Source organism: Sordaria macrospora, chromosome 1 (assembly GCF_033870435.1).
Source record: "Sordaria macrospora chromosome 1, complete sequence".
Taxonomy (NCBI): domain Eukaryota; kingdom Fungi; phylum Ascomycota; class Sordariomycetes; order Sordariales; family Sordariaceae; genus Sordaria; species Sordaria macrospora.
This window is the reverse complement of record NC_089371.1, coordinates 8,229,281-8,249,964: the sequence shown is the minus strand read 5'-3', so window position 1 is coordinate 8,249,964 and position 20,684 is coordinate 8,229,281. Positions and strand designations below refer to the sequence as shown.

Genomic DNA, 20,684 nt, shown 5'->3' with positions numbered 1-20,684 from the left:
CAGTAGTCCAAAGGAAGAGGATCTGTTCCAGTTGCGTCTGAAGATAGCCCAAAAGCTCCCAGGTGATTGTCCATAAACACCATGTTGGATTTCTCTCGACGCTTATCGTCGCCGGTGATGGGCCTCAAGCTGTATCTCCCATAATGATCATAAAAGGATACTTAATTTCCCCAAAATCTTCGTGGTATGTGGGCGCGATATCCTTCGTTATGCAGTCCAAGCAACGTCGGCCTTGCAGTACGATATCAGTCATTGTGGTTGCAGTATCAATGTTGAATGCACGCTCGCCTGCGCTCGAGAGAACAGCCCACTGACAGGCAGGAGATCCTTTCGTTGGAGCTATTAATCCGCTGTCAAACTCCTTAAGTTGGCTTTGGCCTGGAATGATAAATGGCATGCTTGGGCTGATTCGCCATTGCTCGTCATATTTGTCCTGCCAAGTGTACTGTGAACCCAACTCTTCCTGACGGATCCAGGGACCCCCGGCTGAGTGGTCTTTGACAACAACCCGTGAATCTCTTGCTGCTTCTGCGGTGGACGTGTCGTGTCCACAAGGCAAACCAACAACCGTCCGACGTATGCTGGAGCAGATCCACGTGGGGTCAACCTCTAACTCATCGATCGTTATTTCAGGACCCTTTGCATACAAGCTGAAGCTGAGGACTATGGCATCAAGGAATAGAGAAGCTCTGATGACAACTTTGGAAGAGGAGAACGCGGCAAAAATGTTCGACTGCCCATTTCCCGCGTTTGCGCCGTTTACGGAGGACGATTTTGTGATGGCAGAGGACCAAAGGTGCCCCTCTCGTTTTCCAACCCTGATCATTCTTCTCCGTTCCCCGTCGAGAACAAATCTCCCTGGGCCAATCTCATATCTAGGCCGATTCCTCAAAGATGTTTCGAGCATATATGAGTCCAGGAGAAGGATCCCATCCAGTTCAATACCGACTGCATCCCCTGGTTGTATTCCATCATAGTGGGGAGGCAGTGCAGGCCCCATGAATAAGGCGGAAAAAGCATCAAACATGTTGAGCGACCATTTGTACTTCCTACGTATCATTTCGGTTTCATTCTCCCATTCTTCCAGGTGGATGTCCAGCTCCATGATAAGGTCTTTTATGGCTCCAATGTAATAAAGATTCCAGAGCCACTCCTCGCTGGTATCTTGGAGTTGTCGTTCCTTATGGTTCATACCCTTGAGGCCGGAGCCAAATGCAACTTTCTTCAATGTCTCGTAGCATAAGTTACCAGACCCCTCCGCCCAGTTAGATTGTGAGAGCACTGCGGCAACAAAAGACAGTGCTCTGATGATATCCTTCCAGTCACGCTTTCTTAGCTTGGACTGATGGGCAGGAGAATATGCCCAGGGCTCCGCAATTTGCATGATAGAGCCCTGAATGGTAACAGATCCCAGGTGCTGGAAGAAGTTATCTGTGATACTGATATATGCTTCATGTTCCTCCTCCCCATCCCAAGGCGGTACATGGTGAAGGTGGTTCGAGAACACGTCGTCGAGTTGAGTGTATGGGCCCATTATGCCAAATCGATTTAAAACGAGCCGCACGCGATGACTTTTCTGTTGGCTCGTCTCCGTGGCGCACCACTGATAAGATTTGCTGTTGACTAGGGACTCCGGCATGATGGGGCATTCGCCGTTCCTGTGCAACCCATCCTCGTATTGTTTGATGTACTCCATGGCGATAGTGAAAATGACTGAACCAATCTGTGAGTGATCCGTCAAATCGCAGCCACAGATGAGCGAAAAGAGGTTGATACCCTCTGGACCACAGGAAACCAGCCAGTTCATACCCAGAGTACTGCTTAGTAACTGAGGTTCCTCAATCAATTGGTCCGTTGACGTGATCAAAGTCTGCAGCTTAACTTTCTCCGGTTTCGAAGGGATGATCAGAACTACTGCAGAGCTGTACGGTTGCGTGACAGGTACGGGCACTCCCTCCTTATCAACCAGGCAAACACCGAGTCCCAAAACCAGAGAGGCATACACAAGTACCCAAGCGGCTCCACGCACGCCACAGAACACCAGACGTTTGGTCTTGTTGTGAGACTGCACCATAAGCGTAGTAAGAGCCGTGATAACAACCACAGCAGTCTCGGTGGCGGGGACAGCATCGTTCAATGGAAGGTCAACTGGACCACCTTCAGCCCGGAATCTGTTGGAGCCTAGCCAGCGATGCATTTCTGCCAGACGCTCAGCGAAGCCGAGTTTGCGTGCGATAGGAAGAGCAATAGAGCGTATAGCTTGGAGTCTTCCCGTTCCGGGAATATCTTCGAGAGGGGCTTTCATGTGATCAAAAAGACTTGACATAAGTGTGCTTGAGCCTTGATCGTCCAAAACTGAAATGATTGGTGTCAAAAGGCTGATGACATTCTCGCCGGCGCGCGTCTTGAGAAACTCATCGAGGACAAAATTGGTTCCGGCACCCAACTCAACCAATCCTATCCACCACTGCTCTTTTCTCTGCTCTTGTCGGGCTTTATGAAGTCGATTGCGGAAATCCTGACATGCTGGTGCCAACTGCCCCAAAGCATACATGGAGCCGATTGTGTGGATATCTATTCCAGATGAAGCCAGTTTCTTGAGGCCGCCAGCACCCATAGTCATCATCATTTGGCCAAGCCCAGTGAGATCAACCTGCAGGGAAGGAAGGTCCGAAGCCATAGTGAAGACGGGCAGTGAAAGCGTCGCATCTGAAGAGCTACTGTCCTGGTATTTTGCTGGATGTGCGAGAAGACGAAACAGGGAACGGCGTGTAAATGGACTGACGAAGATAAAACGTGAGATTCACACACTCGAAGACATGGACGAGGAAAGCGCGAAAATGGCGAGATCCTTCACCAAGCCATGCTGCGCCTGAACAGAGCCGATAGATATGTGGATTTGGGGCTGTGAGCTCTTCAAGCAAGAGGGGAAGTTCATGGTTAGCTAGGCTTTCGGCCAGTATAGATGAACGATAGCCTATCGTTGACCTTGCCGCCCAGCAGGGTTGCATTCTAACCCCTCCAGGCCATGATGCCCACTCAGAAACGACGAATTGTCTCCATCAGGGTAGTATTGGACGGTGAATGAGGTGAGCTCGGTGAACGACGGTGAACCAAGTGGGTCGGAACATATGTAACTATCCTGACTGCTGCCATCGAACAGGATTAAACCAGTCAAACTTTTTAATCCAGCCCTGGTTTGTTTGTTAGCATGATACAGCAATAAAAGGAAAAGCCAAGACTTACTGGAAATGGAGAGCGTCCGGCATTCGTTCTGGTGAGCGCCGTGGGATTGATAATTTTCAGTCTTCAAGACATTCAAGGAGACGGAGAGAGGTAGAGGAGGATACCCATCAGTGGTTTCTAAAGCGCCTCAAACCCTTGACATCATCCCATCTCGCGTCAAACGTAGGACAGTTCCTCTATTGCAAGGCTAGTAAGAGCTTCGACTGTCATCAAAGACCAAACTAAAGAAGATATCATTATTGAACTGTAAGCAGAAAAGAGCTGGGAATGGGCGAGAAAATGTCGGGTTCAAATGGCGAAGACTGGCGCACAAATCATCTGGCAGTTGAAAGAAAGGAGGAGGAAGAACAAAGATTGTTGGAACACGACAACTGAAGCCAGCACGAAATTAGCCCCAGAAAAAGGTTGAAACGGTCGGCGACGAACTGCCACATCGAGCAAAGCAAATAATGTTCTTCTTTGGAAGGAGCAAACGGTAAAGAAGGAGGTCGCGACACAAGTCGAGCGAGGTGTACTGATGGTTCGTGCATTACCGCTGTTCAGGTAGGTTTTCGAAAAACAATATGGTCGGAATCCGAGTACACAACCACCTAAACATCATCCAAAAATTGGGAATAGTGAGTAGTTGCACTTTGCATTGAGATCAGTAATGTGCTTAACTACGAATGGCTATTCAGAACTGACATGTTTTCTCAGCCCTCCGGTACGAACACATTCATCATCAATATCCCGATTATACATCCACACATTGAACGCTCCGAAAAACAACCCAAATTATACCAACAGCCCAAACGCGTTACCCGCAAGCCCCGATGATGCAAAATAACCAAAAAAAAAAAAAAAAAAGAAGAAAAAAAAAAAACCATAGAGCCAGCTGCATACATCCCAAACGCCGGCTTCCTTGCGGTCCCATCCATAGTGATACATCGTTCTTGGCCCAAACACTTAACAACTGCGATCTGGAACCATCAGGCTGAACAATCTCTCCCATAGCACGAAAACTCATCCCCAACTCTACCACATCCCCATTATCTCCTCCCACCACCACCGCCCTCCTCCCCATCCTCATCAAACCCGCCACCAGCACCCATAACCGCCGCACTCAAACTCGACCTCCTATACCTCCCATTCCCCGCACCATTCCCATTTCCATTCCTACTCCAGCAACCCCAACCACCACCACCACCACCAAAACCAGGTAACTCTCCCATCACTTCCTCGTCCTCAAAACCTCCCATCCCTCCCAAACCAGGAACACTCCCACTAACCCCACTACAAACACTTGACCCCCTCCTCCTCTGCATAATCGACAACGGACTCGGATGCGGAATCTGTTCAGGGGCGGGGTGCGCAGACCCAATCGTGCCTACATCCACGCTGTTGCCCCGCCCGGCTTTGGAGAGGGCGTAGTCGCCCGAGTCAAAGTATTTGCGATCTTTGAGGTGGCGGGTGAAGCGGGTGGTTGCTGCGTTTGCTGTTGTACTGGAAGTGGTGGTGGCGGATTGGAGGGATGAGCCTGAGTTGGGTGGGGAGGTGGAAGGAGAGGTGGAGGTTGAGGAGGCTAGGGAGGAGGAGCGGGAGGGTTTGGCGCCGGCGGGGAGACGGCCGTAGAGGCGGAAGATGCGGAGGTCTTTTTCGGAGAGGGACTGTGGTGGTTTGTGTTAGCATGGGTTGGACCATATGGGAAGAGACTGGTGATGACGGCGGCAGTGGTTGGGTTGGTGGGCTGGTGGATAGGTATGTGGATGGCTTACGGATGTGTCCAAGCCGTCGAGACGGGTCTGGCTTGGAGCAGAAGCCATTGTGTGAGATACAAAAGTAAGTCTTTTGTTGCTTTATATTCTTCAAACCCTGTGAGTGATAGATGTTTGATGTCGACGATGATAGTGATGAATTTGATGTATGTTTGTTCTAGTCGTGCGTCGACTCGTAGATATGTAATATTCGTGAGCCGTGTTATATGTATGTCCAGCACTATGTAAAGATGTGATAGGCAGGTAGAGTGGTCGAGTCACACTCTTATACCCAATAGCCCCGAGTCCTAACGTTCTGGGGAAAAGAGCAAGCCGTTCGGATCTGGGTAGTAAGTGGTGTAGGCCTGAATCAGTTAATGCGGAGATGGAGTGGGATAGAAAAAAAGATCGGACGGAAAGCGATGAACAAATTGTAGTCAGATTAATCCAACACTGACGTCGATGTGAGAGTTGTGTTGGCTTACCCAATCGACCGAGCCACCAACCAGGGCACTTCTTATCGATTAAATAAGACAAAAACATGTGGGAGATGGACGGAGCCGGCCATGTGTACGACGTCGGGGCCGCTTCCTTTTCCCTGTTGCTCACATTCGATTTCCTTTCTTCAGCGGGTAAGGTATCCCATACCGGCCCCGTTCCAGGATTCCAAGTTCTCGAGCTCACCGATATCCGAAGCAAAGCAGAAAGCAATTAACCTCCGGAGCATGAACAAAGCCGGTCAAGTTCACACCAATCCGAAACGAAATCTACGGTAGTGAACTCCTTTACCACCACCACCACCACCACCACTACCTCCTCCTGCGCGTGAACGGAATCGATGGATGGAGGGATGGGGCGCAATATCTCCATAAATTCTCACTGCCCCGCATCGGCCCATCCCATCTTCCACTCCTCCACGAATCTGCTGATTCTAGTACGTTCGACTCTGCAGGGACCCTCAACAAACCTGCAGTAAAGGCAAAAGCACGGTCGACCCGTGCGATGCTCAAGTCGTGAAACGTGGAAATACTGCATTTTGATTGGCCGGATTGGACTGGATTGGTCGTGTAAGTCGTAACTCCCCACTTCTCCCAAGATTCTACGACGGTGATGTCCATGTCCTCGTGACCACCACCAAGCTCACATCCTTCATCCTTTCTCAGGCTTTCTTCCCACCACTTTCAGCACTGCAGCCGAGCACAGAAACCTCCCGAACTGGAGGGTCCAATGGAACACACCGATACGTCCCTAGATAACCTCATCTCCCAAATCTGAGTGTAACGCCCCACCGGCACCCAGACCCGGCCGGAGAGGACTTCCCGGGGGGGGGGGGGGGGGGGGGTGGGGTTCTGAAGATAAACTGACACACATACATCAAGTAGCATGGTAACAAGAAATTTTGCGGGTTGAGCCGAATGGAGACCGCCGCCTCATGGTAGTACCCCAAGTGACCCTAATGACCCCAATAGCATGACCCTGGTGGTTCGTTTTCGAGGTTTATCAAGGTTCACATCCGTTACATGTCTATGGAGCTTCTTCTGAGTCCAAGTGTCTGTGTTGTGTGTTTGGATGGCGGAGATCTTTTCCACGATCTATCCGGTCAAGTTTTGATCTTTTGATCCTCATGCCTGTGTAGATGGTTAGGTTCGGCAAGGGTTTATGGTACAGCGTTTGCGTCCCACTTATTGTAACTTACTGCTCGGTGAACATCGCTCGCCAGACTCATCATATGTCTCAGAATGGGGATATCAGATGTTATAGCTGTGGCAGTGAGATCGGATTCCTCTTGTGGCAAAGAGTAATGAGGCACTGGTGGTACACAACTGTCGTTACTTGTCCGTTACTGAAAGGCATCTGATAGCATAGGAGTAAAGGAATGTCAACTAGGGTGGTTGGAGATATAGATTGTCCTTTCTGTTCCCATCCAGCATTGAGAAGAAAAGATAAACAGTCTGGGCTATGTACCACCTCTGCCTCATCACTCTTTGCCACACGATGGATTCGATCCGCAGATACACAGCCTGATCTGTATATCGCCTGTGCTAGTGCTACCCACCTTACTGCCATGGAATGTCCTTCAAGATCCCCTTAGAACCTCAGCTGTGATGGACATTCAACATGCTATGCCGTAAGATACCAATTTTGGTTTGATTCAATAATATGTCCTAATGCTAAGAATGTTAAAAACAGTCAGTCAACTGCCGATACCCGAAAACAGATCCTTAGCTCCAAAAGCTCCTTAAGCTCCCAGCCATTCCCAATGCATAATCACGGAAACCCTTCAACACCCAGATCCCATCCCCAAAGCAAGAAAACGAGCATAGAAAGCAGCACCTAATACTACACACATAACGCCCGATTGCCCGTCCTATTGACCAAATCCTTGCTTAGCAGGTTCCCGTCCATCGTTGTCCCATCCCATGCCCATGCCAACCTAAAGATTAAACGCTCCTCTGTCTGAGAGGAGACAGAGACAGACCGGATCCTCCCTCCAAAAACTCCCAAACACCTCGCTTTTTCCTGTTTACCTCCTTTGGAGGCCGCCCAGAAACAACCAAAAGACCAAAACGATCTGACCCAACAGATAATAAGACTTAAAATGAAGGGCGGTAGCCGCAGCCGCAATGAGACCCGCAAAAAATGCGGCATTCAGGAGCGATCCCAAAATTCCTCCCACTCCCTTTCCCGTACGAGCTCCTCTAGCTCTCTTCGATTGCGATGTATCTTCTCCAGTTTGTGAGTTCCGCCCTTCCGCATCCTTCTCATTCCCAACCCTAGGTTCTCCCTGAGAGCTGACCCTATTCCCAGAACACCTCGGTTTTCCTAGTACCTCCTTTGCATTTTTGGCAAAGACCACAGATAAAACAGTAAGAAGACCAGTGAGCAGACCAGAGAGGATACACCACCGCACAGGAAAGAGCCAAACCGCGACGCCAGCTAGACATCCGAGGAGGACGATCTGCTGCCGCAGTCCTTTCCACAACAACATCGCACGCTCACGCTTCCACTCGCTCATGCAGATATCCCTCCCATCTGTTACATTTCCCCAATCCCTTCTTCAGTTCGTCGAAATTCCGCTCCTTCATATCCTCTTTTTCGGTAACAGTCAGCCCACCCTACGAGCCATTCCCATTCCCAATAACGTCCGAAAACAATAGCAGCGGCCATTGACCACCACCACCTACCGCCGACGCTGCCGCCGAGACTGCCATCGAGACCCCCAACCCATCAGCTCCGCCTCCGGTTCCGTGTCCAGCTCCGCCGTTGACATGCGCATGCGAATGACCGACCATTCCTGCCCCAGACACCTCTCCCGGCCTGGTCGACCCGAGAGTCAGCAGCGCACTGGCGCTGTACCGCTCTTGCGAATCAGCCATGGCCGCCGCCCAGTCATGCCAGGGGTTATTGTTAGGTGTGTTGGAAGCTGTTGCAAATTGCGGGTGGACTTGTAGTGGTCGCCAGTCTTCGGGTCCGGTGCCCGATTGGCCTGTTGCGGAGACGTGTTGGGTGGCTTGAGAGGCAAAGGCTATCAGGGGGTTGGTGGCGGAGGAGGTTTGGTCCATCGCTGCGGTGACGCTTTGCGGAGTTGCTGTTGTGGAGGTTGGGGTGGCTGTTGCGTAGAGGTATTGTGCGCTTCCGCCGGAGGGGTCATAGGGTGCTAGGTTGACGCCGTTGCTGGTTGGGTGGCCGTTGTCATTCAGGGACATCGTTTGGTAGGGGGTTGCTGAGCCGTCGTAGTACCCCGTCCCGTTTGTGCTCACGCTGCTGCGGTGGTCGTTGGATGTGACCGAGTTGCTGGATGGCATACCATTGCCGTTGAGTGGTTGTTTGAACGGCAGGAGAGGCTGCTGGAATGGTGATACTGATGGTTGTTTGACTATGGTCTGATCGACTGACAAGCCATCCTTACGGGTCATGTCACGTTCGATCCATGCGATTGTTCGCTCGGTGATTGTACCAATTTCACTTGCTAGTCGATTCCCTGTGCCTGCTCAAAGTTAGCACGGGCAGTAGGGCGATGGCCGAAATCACTCACCAAGTAGTCGACCAATCTCGCCGATGATCTCGAGACCCAACGCCATGTCCGCCCTCAAAGTGGCGATTTCCACATGCGTTATTTCATGCCGCCTCTCCCAGTTCGCGACCAGTATCGACAAAATGGAGGCAACATATACCGATAACTGGTACCATGTTGTGTCCAGCGACTTGATTTTCAACAACTCGCCTAGCACTTTTAATAGCTTCCGAGCTATCTCCTCACACTTCCTTGTGTTGTCGGCACAGAAAGCTTTGTCCTTTTCTAGACATACCGACGGATGCCTAAGACAAAGGTGAAACTCGAGACTAATGGCCTCGGTATACAGTGCAAACACCGATTCGGTATGCTGACACTTATCCACTCGCAGACAGTCGGGGAGTTCGGACTTCCACTTCTCCATTGCTCTTTCGAGTTCGAAAACAACATCCAAATACTTCTTCGGATCACGCCTCACGCTGTAAATGCTGGAATACATCTCCATGTATAGAGGAACGGCCCGGAAGCCGGCGAGCCCGATTTGATAACAGCAATGGCCGATTTTGGACGGGTCCAAGACGCCATCTTCTCCGAGATACTCATCATTAATAGCGATTGGGAACTCGATATCGAATTCCTCCAATGTAATGGGCATTGGCCTGCCAAGTCGGCCGTTGAGCGTGATGATGATACCCAGAATAGACCACCACACCCTCTTGCGCAGCTCGTTTTCAAGAGTTGTACCGCCATTCGGTATCCTGTTACTCCGATGGAAGTTCAGTTCGATAGCCTTCATCATGGCGAAGTTGGCAATGGTGAAGGAGCATCCCGGTTTGGGAAAGTTGCGAGTGTGAGACGCGAGCATGGCCAAAGCCTGAACCGCGGTAACCGTCTGCGAAACGGCAAGTTCAAAGAACTTACTCAAACTCCAATGATAGTGCTTGTTGGAAAGGTTATTCAGCTGGGCGTGCTCCTCTGGTTTCTCACGATTCCTAACCCCATATTGAAAATAGATTGTTGCGAACAACATGTGTACGACAACAAGCTCTGGCACCGTTGCTTTGAAGCCTGGTTCATCATAAATGCGACCCAAAAGCTGCATAAAGGAGGGCCGGTGGACTAGTGGCATAAAGGGGTAGATGGTGAGAAAGTACCACTGGGCATAGGTAAAGGCGTCGTTTCTCGAAGGGAGATCGCAGTGCTCCATTGGCGGGTTTATCCTGACAATCGACTGGTAAAAGGCCATGACCGATTTGTTGTACAGCGGTGATCCGGTGGGGGTAGTCGGCGAGGGCTCATCCATGTCGGGGGCGTCGAAAGAGGTAATGTCGATCGTAGTCCCGAGAACGGATAAAGTCGTGCCCTTGATTGAAGACAAAGGTTCGCTATCCAAACTGACGCCTAGGTAGCTCTCTGTCGGTCTCGATTCCAACAGCGAACATCTCGTATAACGACTTGGTGTGTTCTGTGGCCCTTGCCTGCTTTTCCTCACCCACACCGAGCCTTGTTGCTGCCATTCGCCCTGGGACATGGGATCGTGGATGGGATTCCCCATGGCATCCAACGTGACACCAGGAGGGTAGGGGTTTCTATTGGCGCTTGACCCTTCCCATGGCCGGACTTCGACTCCGTGGTCCTCCAGAACCTTCTCAAGGGATCTGATGTGGTTGAGCAAGCTGTTGTTTTCGGCTTCGAGTTGTTGAGTATAGCCCCGACGTTCGGTACGGCCCGTTACACGGTCTGTTACAACGCATTCGATGTTTTGGCTCGCGCAATGGGAACAGCCTGCAGGGGAGGCATCGCAACGTATTTTTCGGACCTGGGGACGCACAGGAATTAGCATGTTACGACAACGCGATGCCGGTTGGGCACGCGCAGTCTGTCAGAGCGACAGGACGGGGCATACGTACCTTGCACCTGTCACAAGCCTGACCCGTCCGCGTGTATTGTGAGAGCTTGGTCTTGACAACGCTCGAGAAATCTTCGGTGCTGCGCTCCAGGCGAGGCAGCTTCATCTTGGGCTGTGAGCCATTGTCGAGAGGGGCGTCGCCAGCTTCGCTTGGGCGCTTTGGGGGACGGCCAGGGGGCATGATGTCCGAGACTCGATGTTGGATCGGATTTGTAGACTATAGCAAGGCGTGTATGTTGGTGTCTTGCGCCAACACCGACCAGGTATGTGGTAGAAGAGCGGGCCGGGCCTGGGCTCAACCGAGCGCGAACGGGCGACTCGATGCCGTGGTCTTGTTCGGTGATGTTGGGACGATTCGAAATGACAGTGTGAAGAGTGGTGTTGTGGCCAGTTGGAGCAAGCTAACACCAGCAGATAGCAGTGAGCGTCGTCGGCAGTGAACCGGTTGGTCTGTTGTCGGTCTGGTGGTTTCTTGGAACGGGTTCGGCCGTGGAGGTGCAGCGAAAGTGAGCAAGCGAGCGGATGAGCGACGGCGCCGATGGGCAAGCTGGAGGCTTCAGCTGTCACGCCGAGTCGCTAACCAGACTGTGGTCAGGGCGGTCGAGTAGGTGGTGGTGGTGATGGTATATCGAGGGAATAGAGAGGGATGGGATGGAAGGGACGAGACGGATGTGCGATGGAGATTGCCGCGTGGTGGGTTTGCGTGCCAATAATTAATTGAACTACGACCGGGGAGTGTCGAAGCGATGGAAGGTAGGTAGGGAGGCACTGGAGGCACTCAAGCCGTGGAGGGGAGGGATGTCGGTTCCGAACGCGTTAATCAAAACGGATGTGTCCAGGGCGCCGGGATCGAGTTTGTCCCAGAAATTCGACCTTTAACGAGTGAATGAGGCCGGTTCGGGGAATTCAAAGTGCAGAGATGGATGCGGGAACAAGCAATCAGTTTGAAAGGAAAGAAAGAACATGCCTTTCACCGGCCCATGATTTGCGATCGAGTCCTCAAAGCAATGAGAAAACGGACTCCATTTTCAAGGGGAATGCCCATTGCCAATTCGTTCCTGTCCAAATTCGACTTGAATCGGTGTGGGGCCGATGAGGAGATCCATTCTGCGAATGTCCCGATTTGGCATGATTGCATCCTCTCTCCACTCTCGGCCCGTGCAAGCCAGGTTTACGAATTGTCTTGTCCAATTCCCAATCATTCCCAACGATCGTCGGTGCATGGCAAAGGCAACATGTCTGAAAACATCAAAAAGAGCATGCCCTTTTCGTTCAGTCCAGCTGGATTTGAGAGTTTCATTGCAGATTAGCCCTCGATGGAACAAAGCTATTGTTGCCGTGCTTCCGTCTTTTCTTTTTTCGACTTCTATCCGATATTACACAACTGCTCACCATCTTACAATGCGCCCACCGACAAGCTGTTTCTCAAGGGTTGACTGAGTGGAGTTTTTGGAGTGACAGGTACAAAGACTCCGAGGACCACCATGTCAAAATCAGGGTGCGCCGCGACATCCGTGTATTCGCCGATTACAGCGACATCCCAGGTGTTCTATCTACACGGCAGATTCTAGACTCGTCTCTGGTCGTCGCAGAGCAAGGGGAAGCGTGGACAATGCGAGACATAGGTTCATCTCAATGCTGTGTCTGCTGTTGGTTGTTGCAATTCTGTGACGGGACTCACTGACTATAAAATTTTTTGTTAACTTTGGGGTAGCGCTAAAACACTAATGCTGAAAGTGAGAACCTCGACGACTGCACGCATCCGACGGCAGGCCCAATGCGCCGGGCCTGGGGCTGACTGCTCCCCTATCCATGTTCCACTTTTTGGGCTGTCAAGATGTCAGACCATCGGAACAGCGGCACACCAAGGTGATAATTCAGAGACAAATTGATCTTTCTCGTCAGTACATAGGTGACATATCATTATGATGGAGATCCGATATCGAAAGATGCGTTGAAAGGGGTCTCCGAACTGCCCTGTCCGAAACACTTCGGGATTAAACCCTTAGGTTGGCGGGCCGGATGGGCCCGTAGCATCCCCGCACCAGCTGTCGCGGGTCTTTTAAGTGTTGATCCCTGTCTTAAGCGCGACGCGCCCCGGCCCCCGGGGATCTGCCCCGCCATGGAGATCCCGCTGTTTGACGGGATGACAATTTGTCGTCGCATTCGGCTTTCGCCTGTCAACCAAAAAGTATTGCGCCCAAACCATCTTCTCGATCACAAACCACATCTGCTGATATCAACTCCCTAGCAATCGCCAGAGCATTTTCAACATCCCCAAACCCTCAAGGCCAACCAGTCGCATTCTATCTACCCCAGTCACCACCACCATCACCATCACCGCAAACACAAACACAACCGTCGCAATCGCAATGGCGCTCGAGACCCTCCAAATCGAGCACGTCCCCTCGGACCACCACGTCTACGCCGCCCTCTTCCGCCATGTTCAAAACGTCGACTTCCTCCAAGCCCAGCTCATCGGCAAGAACCCCGAGTTCGAGTACGCCTTCATCGACGCATCAGTCCTCATCTCCCGCACACACCTGTTCGCTGCCATCTTCCGGGCGCTCAACACCCTGACCGAGGGAACCCTCCAGACGCCCAACGTCCACTCTGACATTGTCATTGGGCTAAGTCCTACTAACAATGTTCGTTCTCCCCCTCCCTTTCGCTACACAATAATAGCCCCAGTTGCCATTGGATATTGAACAAACAACCGACTGACGTCTCTCCAACAAAACAACAGATCTCCGAATCCTACCGCCGCTACGGTCTAACCCCCTCTAAAACGCGCGACGTCCTCGTCATCAAAATCGTCTACCCCAAACTCTCGTGCGAAAACTCGACAATTTCCAGCTCGGAACAACAACAAACACCAGAAAGCATATGGCAACACCTGACCGCGCACATCCAGGGCACACCCACCCCCTTAACAGACGAAGAGCTAGCCAAGTCGACGGATTGGGCTAAAGTGCGCAAGTACTACAAGCTGAATGGTGTTCCCGGGGTGGAGAGGATAGATAAGGTTGATGAGGCAGGGAGGAGGAGGGAGATGGAGGGGTTGGTTGTTAGTGGGATTGCTTTGAGGGGGTTGTAGATTCGGATGGGGCTATGACGAAAGCGAGGGGAGGAGAGAGCGGAGAAAATAGGAAGGGACGAGGAGAAATGGGGTGTGAGGAACATGGAGAGAAAGACAAAATGGATGGAGCTTGGATGATGAGTTCAAAAACGAGGATCCATGGGTGTGGATTTATGGGGTAGATTTGGACATACAGGGCCGTCTGTATAAATACTTGATGAGAGAAATTCTTTGAGATGGCAATGGCCTAGGTACACCTACATTTGCAAAGCGCAGATAAAAGAGGAATAACCATAAATATGTCACAACAAAACGTCTCCCAAAGAAAAGGGGGAAAAATACGTGAAAGAAAGTGATTAGTCCGCTCAGGTACCATAATGTGTCAAAGTGAGTGAGTGGATGAGGATGGTTGGCATTACATACAATATGCTGAAGGATGGAGATTGGTCAAGAACTCAATATCATGCTGTACGAATGGTGTCAAGACTTAAGCACAGAAGGACTAAAATCGAGATAATCAAGTTGATATTCTGTATTCCACCACTTAATTATCCGTAGTAGTACCTGCATCTGCATCCGTATCGTATCTGTATCGTATCTGTCAAGCAAATACCCACGCTAAGACTCAAGCCAAACCTGATACAATAAAAAGCCAAACAAAACCCTCGCAATGCGCCAAAATGATGATCCCCAAATGCGACTCACCGAGAACCCCAAATAGCCAGATCCTCCCTCAACCTTTTCACCAAAGTTAAGAAGAAAGCCCAAACAACCCCCTAACCCTCCTCCCCACCTCCCTTCCCATCGCCTCCCGTCCGCTCCTCGTCCTCTGCACCGCATCCCGATTCTCATAAGCCCTTCGCAGCAAATACTTCATACACTCCCCCGTCGATCCCCACACCAGGTACTTGTACACCTGCGGCTTGTGCACTTTCTCCTCACTCTTCTCTGCCACCTCCCCCATCTCCATCTCCTTCGGTGATTCATGCGGCCCAGCAACAAGCTCACAACTAACTTCATCCGCCATCCCCTGCAGCTGCGCAAACGCCACTTGTTTGTATCCCAGCTTGGCCACGCCGCTGTCGAGAAGGGCTTTGCCTTTGAGGACTGAGTCGCGGTTGTGCGTAGCTAGGACGACGTTTACGTCTGGGAACTTTGTTTCTTCCTTGTGTGGGGTAGGTGGTTGAAGCAGTCCGGACCAGCTCTTGCGAAGTAATGACTCAGCGATCCCATCGTACTGATTGTCGGTATCGGCTTTGGTGTCGCAAATTAACTCTCTGGGGTCAGAACCAAGATAAGCGCCGCGAACGAGCTTCACACCTAGTGTGAACCCTTCCGCGGCCGCGATGGCGAGGTGCTTTGAGAGGGTAGAGGGGGTAGATTTGAGGTAGCCTTGGTAAGTACCGTGGACTACGGCTTTTCCAACCTTATTGTAACGGCGCATGTAATCGAGCGTCCAGTCGTCGATGCCAGGCTGGAGAGCAGTTTGTTCGGCGTCGAAGAGGAGGCGGACGCCCCGCTCAGCGGCGAGTTTGCAGATTCCGTCGATGGCAGAGCCTAGGGCTTCAGAGGGCGGCAGGCGTTTGGAGAGAGAGTAGAGGGCCTGGCGGCCGGCACCAGTGAACTTGAGGGCAACGAAATCGCCGGGAGAGGCGAGGCGGACGGTCTCCATCGTTCCTTCGGCCCAGGGATTGATTTCCGTGCGAATGCACTCCTCTGCTGCGGCACCGCCCTCGGCCGCGCAGGAGGCGAGATCTTTGGTCTCGGAATCGGTGAGGACGACTTCGCGGGCGTAACCGAGGATGACTCCGCTGAAACCGATTTGCTTGAGAGAGTCGATGGTTTGACGGACCTCAGCTGGGTTCTCGCCGGCGCAGAATTGGGCGTAAAAGGTCTTCTTGAGGAAGGCGCGGAGGATGGGGTTTCGGTCCGGGTTGAGGACTGGGTTTGTGGTGTGGGCTAGGACGGACATGACCGATAGTGAGGGTGGTAGAAGGAAGGGCGAGGACGAGACGGTGGTGGTCATCCATGATCGGAGGACGTTCGTTAATGGCAGTACTGCCAGTGGTGAAGGAGTCTTGGGCATCTCGCTGGGCTGAGGTTCGTCTGTTGCTGATAGTGATGATGCGTTGTTGATGGTTAGGTGGTTGGTAGGCTTAGGTCGGTTGGTGGAGGAGTGTATAAGTCGTGTTGAATATGTTCTCCCAACGCCGTCGGCACGCCTGACCGGTGAAGTTAAATGTGAGACATGATGATATGAGATGGAAGCCACGGCAGGTCCAAGGGACGAAGCAATGGTTCTTGCCCGGGCATGTCCTATGTTGCAAACCAACTGCCTGCTGGCAGGTGATCTGGAAGTGGGAAACATATCGTGATCAGTACGAGGTTTGATGCTTTGTGGGACGGAAGTACTGGGATGGGACCAGACAAAGAGAGGACAACACCGCACAAACACAAGGAATGATGAAGCAAGTATTTGAGGAAAACAGACAAGAGGTTATGACTGTGGGATATATAGACGCAGCTTGATTCCATACAATCAACCAACCTGCGTTCTTCGGAGATACCTGCACATACCACAGACCGTCATCTCAATCTTTATCTCTGGCTCGCCCCTTGAGGAGAGCTGGACTGCCAACAAATAGAACGTACCAGATCCATCCTCCAAGTAGCGGCGTAGGCGACCGGCAAAGACAAAGTACAAGCCGATTTGCTATCTCTGGGATAACTACCCATGACACCCCCGATCTTCCTTTGTCAAGGTTTCGTTGACGCGGGCGATGATGCGGCGGGATGGCATGCAGCCATTGGCATCATTTGCGCTTGCTTCTTATCAGGCGTCACGTGGCCGCCCCCAAAGGCCGCCAGTAGCCGCGATCTGCTGGGGTTGGTCTGAGGGGAGACTAGGCGGAGTGACGTCCCCCCCCTTGATGCCCCTTGGTGAATGGTCAACAATTGGTCCTCCCAGCCCTGTCTCGCCAAAGAGATACCCCGACGATGCATGCTTGCCGAAGCTAGAGATGACAGGAGGAATTGGCGAGTGGGGTTGGATGCCGTAACAGTTCCAATCCAAGCATTCCAGAGCTTTTCCTAAACATACTCACTGGTCAGCTGGTACCTGTCACCCCAAGTCTAAGCCGCCGACTCTTCAACATCCAATGCCGATGGTGAAAAAGAGGTTCGATACGCACTGGCCAATAATGATGACTTGTGCGTGAATGCCGGTATCTGTCTGGAATCCGATGCGGTTGGTGTGAGCATCATGTTCAATTCCCACAATGTTTCGGCATTTGTCGTGCAGGATATTGAGGGTCTTGTCGGTGGTTTGTCATAAAATGCTGCAGTAATCCCGACTAGCTGCAAGTTGTTACAGCTGTGGTGTTGTTTCGACCTTGAATAACCGTTGCGGAGCGTATGGGGCTTCCGAGATCGGACGTGTCTGGTAACATTGAGAAGCAGCCAACGTCGTGTTTCGTATTTCTTCACAGCTCGAATTGGGTTGCATCGTTGGGCGAAGGCGTGGGCCGAAGGGATTGAACTTTTAACGTCTTTAAATCACCCGCTCCTTCTGGTTCTCGTCTGCTGGATTCTTGTAGCCACCAACGTGGCGCTTGATGAATTCGGCATATCCGATGGGTCGGCCTCTTACGATACCAGCTAGATCTTGCAAGCCTCCGTATGCGAGACCTACAGCCAGAGCAGCTTTGGTTGTCCGGGCCGCCATGGGCAAAGAGAAGCGATCTGTACGAGGGAGTCATGATTAGCGTTCGATGGACAAGATCCTAAGGACAGGCGATCACGTACTCCATAGACTAAAGGCTCCCGAAACAGTCACACAGGCGGTTACAGTGTTGAAGATGTCGGCCGTCCCGCGATAGGCGTCAAACATGTGCTCGATACCAAAAATGGCTGTTGTCCAGAAGGAAATCTTGGCTCCCATCCTCGCACCCTCCTTGGCACCGCCCCAAATCGAATTGTAGTTCTTGCTCTTGTGGTAGAAGTACCATCCTATCTTGGTGGCCGGCAGCTTGTGGGCGTGTTCGGCGCGAAAGCGCATACCGGCTGTCTTGATGCCCTGGCTCACTCCGAGCGTGAGGCCAATGAACAAGGCGGTGCTCGACGCAAGAGGGATTCGTACGGCATCTGGGATGGAAAGACGACATTTGGTAACGTATTCGGGGACGGGCTCTGGCACGGCGGCCTTTGGCTCTTCGGTGGTTGACATGTTGACCAGTGTCGAGTGTGGTATCGCAGTCTCCTGTCGTGATGTGTTTCTGTCGGAATCCTCGGTATTGTTTGTCAGCAATGGAAGTTGTAGAGTTCAACTGCGGCAGCTCGAGCCGATAAAGGCGTCAAGGTGTTTGCGCTGTTCGTTGGAGATCCACCGGGTTGGACAGGGAAAGGCAACTGAATCAGTGTCACTGGAGACAAATCTCCCCCGAAAGTCCAGTTTGACGAACTTGAACTGCAGTGCTTGAAGCCAGCTACATGCCTGCATGTGGATATCAGAGATTGGAGGTGGCCCGAGCTCCCTTCTAGCTTCCCCTCCAAAACGCGGAGAAAGCGGGTCGGATCGCGTCTGTCTCCAACCCACCCGACCAACGTCATTCAGGGCCTCCCCACTGGCCATCGTTTGCATTCCTTGATGGTCAGGAACAAACTGACCCCAAATTTCTTAAAAACACATGAGCTTAGACCAACAAAACTTTTTACGGATTTTGGCTTCCTCTTCTATATTCAATAATCCGTCACTCACGCTCCATTATCATCATTGAAGTTGAAAAGACAAAATGGTGAGAAACCTCCATCCGTCAGCTCGTCTCCAATATACCTATGCTAACCACTGTCACACCAGCCTCGCACCACCGACAACCCGGTCGATGACCCCCGTATCACACTCCGCCTCAAATGCGGCATCCACACCATCTTCCTCTTCGTCATGCTAGACTGGACCTTTGCCAAGGTCTCCGAGGAGCTTCTCCAGATTCTCCTCGATCGCTACCCCAACGGTCTTACATTCAGCGTCGGCGCCGAACCGATCCCTCTTCCCGAAGGCGATGTTAAGGTCGTCTATGGAATTCCTAGAAACTCCAACGGGGATCTGAGCCATGGGTGGAAGAGGCTAAAGGTGGAGGACGACGACACGGTAGAATCTTCCAAGATTGCCGACGTGAGCGCTGTGGCTTTTGCCCTGGTTGATCCTGAGTTGGCGGGCAATGCGACGTTTGATGTCACTGTTCCGCAGTTGGAGGAATATGATGAAGAGTACTAAGCTATGGATGCAAACATTCAGGAGTTTGCGCGGCGCAGTGGGTGATTTTGAGGATTGCAGCATGGTCGGCGTTCGGGTCGGAAGATATTGGGCAGAAATGAAAAAGTGGTTTGGCTATGGGAAATGGATAACTCTAACTGACATGGTGACTACCTCTGGTTTTGGTGATGTATCAGGAAAGTTCCTAGGTAAATTGTCGTTCCACCTCTAGCACCCCTATCTCTGAGTTAGCTTATCCCTCCACCACCCCACAAACAACAATTAAAAAGCAGAACTTTTGGTGACTCCAGATCACGAAAATATCGCCCTCCCTCACGACGACTCCATCACTGCTATGTGACCCAGGCAGCTAAGCAAACCATGATAATTGCTGATAATAGCATCTACGAGATTCATGTCAGTGATAGGCTCTCAAAGTTGAACTCTCAAAAGGCTACTAACCAAGATTTATGTAGGTGTCTCCCCACCTCTCGCCATCATAGCAGTCGCAGTGAAGCCATGTAAACATACCCAGATCCCCTTCAGGATCGGGGCCGAGCCAGCAATTGCCGCATGTACTGCCAAACCATCCACTGACGGTTTTCTCGTCAGTTATCTATCATGATTGAAGGGCGCAGAAAGAAAGCATACTTGTCTTGCATAATCAAATAACCACCGACGTTGGCAATGCACTCTCCAAGGTACTGCCGTGACTTCAGATATGAACCATCTTCCGTCTGGCATTCTGCTATGAAGTCCATGTCGAGCGGGTGGGTTCCTGGTGTCATATACCACTTGAGGCAGGTCAGCACTGGGAGACGATAATGAAGATATTCACTCACGCGTGTGCATCCTCCAAAGGCGGTTTCGTTATGTCCCGTAGGCTCGACATTGTTCTGCGTTCCCTCGGGTTCAATGACAAGTCCATGGACTATACCCAAGAGCAGCAATGCCGCAAACAGAAGCTTGGGCAGGATCTTCATCGTGGGAAACACTTCTCTGGGAGTTCTTATCCGGATCGACGTTTTCTATTTGTTTCGAATTGAATCTGTCAAAAGCCTCCCAGAACAACATGCAGCAGGGAAGTCGGCTCCCGGGAGCTTATAATGTTCGAAACCATCATGCCTTCGAGCTCACTCTCTCGTTTTCTCACCTACACATTACGCAACTGATAAGGCCACAAGTGCAAAGATCTAATGTAAGACTGATCTTTGTGTGAACTGATTATTGCCACTCTTTGAGTACACCTTCAGCTGTCTCAGATCTGTGTTGTCCGACGGAAAACAGAAGGTCGAGAACCACTGGTTTTCCTTTTACACTGCTACAAATTCAACAATGCAAGCTGGAGCTTCGGCCTCGACGGGACCGTGTGGAGGAGAGGGACTTTGCAGCAGGACACACAAGGCCGATGAGCCCCACGAAGATATAACGAGAAGAAAGTCGATGAGTTA

General features: G+C 51.5%; 8 protein-coding genes across 8 annotated transcripts; 2 read left to right on the top strand and 6 right to left on the bottom strand.

The window, feature by feature from the left end:
• Nucleotides 1-822: 822 nt before the first annotated feature.
• Nucleotides 823-2,680, bottom strand: SMAC4_00516 (uncharacterized protein; the record flags this gene model as incomplete). The annotated part of the gene is made up of 2 exons (XM_003351919.1): nt 823-887; nt 1,054-2,680. 2 exons carry the CDS (start codon nt 2,678-2,680, stop codon nt 823-825), a joined length of 1,692 nt encoding a protein of 563 aa, XP_003351967.1.
• A 1,190-nt stretch (nt 2,681-3,870) lies between these two features.
• On the bottom strand, nt 3,871-6,311 carry SMAC4_00515 (uncharacterized protein). Its single transcript, XM_003351918.2, has 2 exons — nt 5,001-6,311; nt 3,871-4,892 (listed from the first exon to the last, which is right to left on the bottom strand). The coding sequence occupies exons 1-2, from the start codon at nt 5,046-5,048 to the stop codon at nt 4,275-4,277; spliced, it is 666 nt and encodes a 221-aa protein (XP_003351966.1). The 5' UTR covers nt 5,049-6,311; the 3' UTR covers nt 3,871-4,274.
• A 1,784-nt stretch (nt 6,312-8,095) lies between these two features.
• SMAC4_00514 (uncharacterized protein) lies at nt 8,096-11,807 on the bottom strand (the record flags this gene model as incomplete). Its single annotated transcript, XM_003351917.2, has 3 exons — nt 10,905-11,807; nt 9,016-10,813; nt 8,096-8,961 (listed from the first exon to the last, which is right to left on the bottom strand). Exons 1-3 carry the CDS (start codon nt 11,082-11,084, stop codon nt 8,096-8,098), a joined length of 2,844 nt encoding a protein of 947 aa, XP_003351965.1. The 5' UTR covers nt 11,085-11,807.
• A 987-nt stretch (nt 11,808-12,794) lies between these two features.
• SMAC4_00513 (uncharacterized protein) lies at nt 12,795-14,316 on the top strand. The gene is made up of 2 exons (XM_003351916.2): nt 12,795-13,551; nt 13,650-14,316. The coding sequence occupies exons 1-2, from the start codon at nt 13,276-13,278 to the stop codon at nt 13,998-14,000; spliced, it is 627 nt and encodes a 208-aa protein (XP_003351964.1). The 5' UTR covers nt 12,795-13,275; the 3' UTR covers nt 14,001-14,316.
• A 417-nt stretch (nt 14,317-14,733) lies between these two features.
• SMAC4_00512 (uncharacterized protein) lies at nt 14,734-16,350 on the bottom strand (the record flags this gene model as incomplete). Its single annotated transcript, XM_003351915.2, has 1 exon — nt 14,734-16,350. One exon carries the CDS (start codon nt 16,348-16,350, stop codon nt 14,734-14,736), a length of 1,617 nt encoding a protein of 538 aa, XP_003351963.2.
• Nucleotides 16,351-17,532: 1,182 nt separating this feature from the next.
• SMAC4_00511 (uncharacterized protein) lies at nt 17,533-18,207 on the bottom strand (the record flags this gene model as incomplete). The annotated part of the gene is made up of 2 exons (XM_003351914.1): nt 17,533-17,723; nt 17,787-18,207. The coding sequence occupies 2 exons, from the start codon at nt 18,205-18,207 to the stop codon at nt 17,533-17,535; spliced, it is 612 nt and encodes a 203-aa protein (XP_003351962.1).
• A 486-nt stretch (nt 18,208-18,693) lies between these two features.
• SMAC4_00510 (uncharacterized protein) lies at nt 18,694-19,254 on the top strand (the record flags this gene model as incomplete). The annotated part of the gene is made up of 2 exons (XM_066089442.1): nt 18,694-18,775; nt 18,838-19,254. Exons 1-2 carry the CDS (start codon nt 18,773-18,775, stop codon nt 19,252-19,254), a joined length of 420 nt encoding a protein of 139 aa, XP_065945888.1. The 5' UTR covers nt 18,694-18,772.
• A 312-nt stretch (nt 19,255-19,566) lies between these two features.
• Nucleotides 19,567-20,377, bottom strand: SMAC4_12709 (uncharacterized protein; the record flags this gene model as incomplete). The annotated part of the gene is made up of 4 exons (XM_024655566.2): nt 20,076-20,377; nt 19,885-20,027; nt 19,696-19,826; nt 19,567-19,637 (listed from the first exon to the last, which is right to left on the bottom strand). The coding sequence occupies exons 1-4, from the start codon at nt 20,214-20,216 to the stop codon at nt 19,567-19,569; spliced, it is 486 nt and encodes a 161-aa protein (XP_024511022.1). The 5' UTR covers nt 20,217-20,377.
• Between the last annotated feature and the right edge of the window lie 307 nt (nt 20,378-20,684).

Coding starts and splice junctions, on each gene's coding strand:
- SMAC4_00515 (XM_003351918.2), bottom strand. CDS start 5,048: ATGGCTTCTGCTCCAAGCCAGACCCGTCTCGACGGCTTGGACACATCC. Junction 4,893..5,000: donor TCGACGGCTTGGACACATCC/GTAAGCCATCCA, acceptor AAACCACCACAG/TCCCTCTCCGAAAAAGACCT.
- SMAC4_00513 (XM_003351916.2), top strand. CDS start 13,276: ATGGCGCTCGAGACCCTCCAAATCGAGCACGTCCCCTCGGACCACCAC. Junction 13,552..13,649: donor GGCTAAGTCCTACTAACAAT/GTTCGTTCTCCC, acceptor ACAAAACAACAG/ATCTCCGAATCCTACCGCCG.